The sequence below is a fragment of the Antedon bifida genome, chromosome 2 (assembly GCF_963402885.1).
Source record: "Antedon bifida chromosome 2, ecAntBifi1.1, whole genome shotgun sequence".
Lineage (NCBI taxonomy): Eukaryota > Metazoa > Echinodermata > Crinoidea > Comatulida > Antedonidae > Antedon > Antedon bifida.
Window position 1 is genome coordinate 4,618,319 of NC_136227.1, and position 5,834 is coordinate 4,624,152.

The 5,834-nt window shown below is 35.7% G+C and overlaps 1 protein-coding gene across 1 annotated transcript; it reads left to right on the forward strand.

Moving 5' to 3' along the window:
* Positions 1-429: 429 nt before the first annotated feature.
* Positions 430-3,178, forward strand: LOC144835346 (muscarinic acetylcholine receptor M1-like). The gene has a single exon (XM_078690432.1). The coding sequence runs from the start codon at positions 502-504 to the stop codon at positions 1,621-1,623; it is 1,122 nt and encodes a 373-aa protein (XP_078546558.1). The 5' UTR covers positions 430-501; the 3' UTR covers positions 1,624-3,178.
* The last annotated feature ends 2,656 nt before the right edge of the window (positions 3,179-5,834 follow it).

A 5,834-nucleotide genomic window follows, 5' to 3' on the forward strand; every position in this document is an offset into this window, starting at 1 on the left:
ATAGTGCAACAACACTTTAGTTTTTAGGTAAAATATCAAGCTAATTGTCTTTCGCATAGTCAAGCTTGGTTGGTTCCAACTAGAATACAACACAAGGATGTACGAGCAACACAAGCAATTTGACCAATCACAAGCGCGATGGATTATTCGAACTGTCGGGTCAGTTGTCATTGGTCAACTTTTGCGTCGCGCTTACGTCGTTGCAGGCTAAATTATTCTACTGCAGTAACTACATTTTCACTGCAACAAAACGTATAAAAAGTATAAACAAAATGTTGTTTTTACGAGTGACATATTTATAATGTTTTCATCATATTGTTTAATATTAAACGAATAAATAGAAAATAATTTAACATTCGTTATTTTCATACTTGTATTTTTATAGGTATCAGATAATTAATAATGGGTTCGAACGATGACGTAGATACAGTGAGCTATTTTGGCAGCGATACTGTTCTCTGTGATTATAACAACAGTGACGTCACATCCGTTTCATCGTCAATGTCCGAATGTTATGCCGATTCTGAAAACGATTGGTTCTTTATTTTTGGATTAATCACTGTATGGACTTTGACCGCAGTGACTATCTACGGCAATTGTCTAGTGCTAATGTCATTCGTCATCAACAAAAACATTCGTTCAAAACCAGCAAATGTGTTCATTCTGACGCTTTCATTCGCAGATTTGACGGTAGGAACGATATCGTTACCGCCTAACAATATATGGGTGCAGTATGGTTACTGGCCATTTGGTAAAATTCTCTGTAAAGCCTACTTATTTTTCGATTTCACTGCCTGTGCAGTTTCTTCTGCGTGCATCATCCTGCTCAGCTTAGATCGGTATTGGATGGTGAAGAAACATTTGAAGTACAATGCGTTTATGACGCATCGAAGAGCGTTTATCTTATCAATTAGCGTCGTGCTATTCATCGTTGCGTTTTACGGAGTGAGCATTTTCTTTTGGGAGATGATTACTGGTGAGAGCACTATTGACTACGCTGAGGATTGTGAAGTGGAAGGTGTTGACAATGTCATCTTTGGCTCATTGTCAATCGCACTAGAGTTTGCCTTTCCGTTTACTGTGTTACTTTTCCTGAATATTAATGTATACATTGAGATAATAAACTGGTCATCCGGAAAGAACCTTCGACGCGGAGTAAACGTAAAGAAAACAAAGAAACAAATTGATCAATATAAAACACAGGAAAATACAACTGGAAAGGATGAGAATTCCGACAATAAAGCAGGCGGTAAAAACCTGGTAAAACAAGATTCGTTCCGTCGTTTCCAGGCGTCTAAACGCGGCTCACAGACGCGAAAAGCTGCCGTTATGTTAGCTGTTCTGGTAACCGTTTTTGTAATCTGTTGGACGCCGTACAATATATGTATCATGATGGATAGCGTAGAGATTAGTGATTTTGTTTGGGAATGTGTCAACTACTTACTATGGTTTAACTCGGGAATAAATCCGATCCTGTACGCCGTCACGAACGAGCAGTTTCGACAGACTTTTATCAGGATTATCTTCTGTAGGTGGAATGAAGACAACAGGGCCAAACTAACAAGAAAACAAGGTTTAAAATCAGACGTCAGCATTTCGGCACAGTCATCAATTCGACAGTAGGCATTCCTAATCAGGTGCCAAATCTAAATAGTATGACACGCCCAAAAGCCATTGTCGGCTAAGCCACTGGGACGGAACTTTGACAGTGCACTAAGATGGATTTCAAACTAGACTAGGCCTATACTATTTTTACTTTTAAATTTTCTAAAGCCAAAATACAACAAATTATTATTGTACATTACACAGCGAACTGAATACAAATAAAAATCACATAGGCCAGATTTTGTTATAGGTATTTTCAACGCAGAATCAAGGAGATAGCTCATGCAATTACGTCAAATTCGAATACGGTTAATTCACCGCTGATGCTATATAACATATTGCTGATTGTATTATTTGTGTTCGAATGTAGACATAATAACAAAACTATTTTTCTTAGTAAAAATATATTTCTATTAGCCAATGTATTTTAAAACGAGCTCCAACCACATACTGGCAATAATAAATGAAGTAGATAAGATAACTGACAATACGTCTTTCCATTATATATAGGCGCGGCGTAGATCTTCTTAGTTAAAGACCCCTTCCCTGCAATTTTAGACGTTTTTTGGAAAATAATACATATATATCACTTTAAAAACATTAAACTATGTCATTCCTTGTCTTAAATGTACGTTTTATGGTAAATTATGATAAAAAGTGAGAAACAATGCACTACCTAAGTAGCTCGCGGCGATCGACCTCTCGTGGACGGTCTTAGGCCTAGCCTAGCTAGGCTTAGTTTTGTAGGCCTAGCTGGTAAACATCGGTAACGTACGAACATCGTAAGCTAGCTATATACCTAGCCTGACGTTGTATAGTTGCTGCATTAATTGTCTTTCTATTTTTGCCAGACTCCGTTGATACAAATTGGGGAAAACCCGGTATTTTCGCTGAAAAGTTAGGAGTCTTCCATTTGTTTTGGCCTCACGATCGATCGAAAAGTGGGCGAATTACAGGTGAAAAACAAAAATATCAATCCGCGCGCAATGCATTTTGGGATTTATAGCGGGCCGCTATAATTATTAGAATCGACTTATTTTTCACATTTTTAACCGTTTAAAGACGAAAAAAGTTATCGCAATAGGACCATATAGTATTATTTTTACATTAAATATAGTTTGTGATCTTAAATTAGATCTAAAAAACGTAGGGAAGGGGGCTTTAAATGCGTCATTGTTCTCCACGAAACGCGTCAATGTGCTTTGTATAAACGCATTCATGTTTTCGCTTGTTGTCTTTCGTAAATAGACATATGAAGTTTATTCAGTTTTTCTGTACAGTACTAAAATAGGCATTGAATGTGTGAATTATTTTCTGTAAATCCAATTGTTGCCTCAGGCGTAGATCTTCTCAGTTAAACGCGTCATTGTCCTCCACCTAACGCGTCGATGTATTTTGTATAAACGCATTCATGTTTTCTCTATGACCATTACTGTAGTTTAATCAGTATATTCCTGTATGTGTATTCATTATAAAACTTGTTACTTTGTTACCTCATTAGAATTTATACTTCATGAAATTAGACTATAAGGAATTTCCGGCGGTAGTAAACAAGCATGGCAATCATGTATCAAGAGTATTAATTTAGTTTAATGTGAAAGGCAATGTGTTATGTTGTCATTGTGTTTGCATAATATTCTTCCTTTTTGTGTTTATCATATGTTGTATCTAGGCCTATGATATGAATTAAAATAATACCAGTGAAGTCGCGGAAATTTCTTAATTTTATTGACATTGTCTGGCCATCCAATTTACATCGAATCTTATCGAAACGAACACATTCCAATGGAATAACACTGGCGTGATGTAATTAATACGCGTACCATTGTGTTCCTATCGTCCGCCCTATTATTGGAATTACGCACATAATGTATATAATATTTACTTCTAATTGTCCCCTTTAATAGAGTTCAAAGGTTAAATCAATGTATTTTAAGTTCATTCACATAATGTACTGTAACATTATAGCAGTCTCTAGAATGAATCAGCAGATAAATCATTGTAAATATTTGCAATCACATTATGTGTTATTTTCGTTCGTTGTTAATGTGTGAGTGAATAAAAACTCGTTCCATGAAATACACAAATTCGATAAAAGTTTGAATATCATTCGTGTTGAACATTATTCGAGCAAACTTTCGCGACTGGTTTACACCATATTGCCACAAGCAAACGCTTACTTTTATTTGCTTTTTTTTTAATGAGGTGATCCACACGTGTATCTTTTAGTATTAAAGTCCTAATTTAATAACTGTCTTAGGCCATATTATGCAGTAAACGACGATATCCTTTGCCGCTCGACAAATCTGTGTTGATCCACGCGTGTATAGCATGATATCACACGCGAGGCGATGCGTTTCTTATCTATGTAGGCTAGAGTATAGTCTTAGTTTCATCGACATTTCATGGTGACCTCGCGTTGTGTGTGTTATGTGTTTCATTATATTTACATTATAGTTTCGCAGTCAGTTTAACCGTCATTAGGGCCATTATTCCATTTACTAATTTGGGTTCGCGTTGATTCAAGTGGGAAAGTACAAATATTAACAATAATTAACCAAATAAATAAGACGATGTATCAATTACCCGTTGACAAAGCGTACAGTATGACAGAAGAAACGACATCCGGTATTATATGATGACCATAGTGATGATGACGATGATGATGACGTGGATGATGATGATAATGATAATGACGGTGATGATGATAATGATGATGATAATAATGATGAGGATGATGCTGCTGATGATGATAATGATGATGGTGGTGATGATGATGATGGTGGCAGTGATGATGATGGTGATGATGATGATAATGATGATGACGACGACGACGGCGGCGGCGACGACGACGATGATGATGATAATGATGAAGTGTTTCGATTTTTATTAGTAAAAACATATATATTTTTGGCACATATGGCGTTTCATACGTATACTAATTGAGCTCAATCTTCAACTGGTAGTTCCCATACAAAAATCGACCAACATAAAAAAAAGACAATAATTCTAACATGTTCCATTCTAGTCCATCGCAAGGTTTAAAAGGATGTGGGGCGCAACATTTTCTGCATTATAGTATGGTTATCTCATCGCAGAACTGCATTTTAAAAAGTATGAACAATCAATATTTTCAATAAATTTCAGTGATTTTTTTCAATAAATTTCAATCAATACTTTTCCTTACTAATTGAGAAACATGTATAACAATTATGTATACTATATAAGTATGCAATGTATCATATTGCTTTTGTGTGTTTCAATTACTGTTTTCGGATAAGATTACAACGTTAAAAGTGCTATTAATTAGGAAGCGCCTGGTTGTCCATCAACAATAACAAGGTAATCAATGGCACCAGTGACGTAGGCCTGAAGTGCGTTTATGTATACCCACCAAAGAGTACAGTAGTGACACTACAAAATGAAACTCAGAAGTCGTTTCCAAACACGTAGCCAAAGGCGTCCGTAGGTTCGAAATAACTTGCATTTTCAATGAGACCAGTACAAGTGATATTATGGTAAATAGGCCAAAATCCCTATAAATATTTTATGGTCAAAATATTTTCATCTACTATAATGACTAGGCCTACATATATCTTTTCTCAAGTTTCTTAGCTTGCACTTGCCAGTTTCAATGAAAAGAACCCTTTGTAAAAATCCTGGATACTATATGTGTTAGTGTGTTAACAGAGTGCGTACGCACAAACACTGAACCAATGGCTATAGTTTTCATCATGATTCATAGATATTGATAACGGCGTTGGATTTCAACTAAACGCATCTTTTCATGGCCCTTATTATGAAAAATGAAAGGAATTTCACCGGGAAACTTTGTCGTGAAATCCAGAGTCATGCGCAGTGGACACTTTTTGTATAACTTTCTATTTTCTAAAATATAACTGAATCTAACCCTCTAAATAATCTTTCAAATTATAAAATGGAATTCAACGATAGGTTTCGAATCCAGATCAATTTACCTCAACTATTAATTAGCCATTCAGCCGAGTGCAAAGAGTGGTGTTGACATAACATATTTCATTATGTCCATGCTTATATAGCGCCCTCTATATCTTAATTTATGCCATTATGGATTCTTGTATGAACTGCGCATGACTGGATAACATTGCCATAGCAAATCGTTGAACCTAAATTCGTTTTAATTGTCTTTTTTTGTCTTGTGTGAGTTCTTCTCACGTTTATTTAAATTATCAGTGATGAATATAAGTACA

Excerpts from the sequence above, each read along its gene's own strand:
- LOC144835346 (XM_078690432.1), top strand. The coding sequence starts at position 502 with ATGTCCGAATGTTATGCCGATTCTGAAAACGATTGGTTCTTTATTTTT.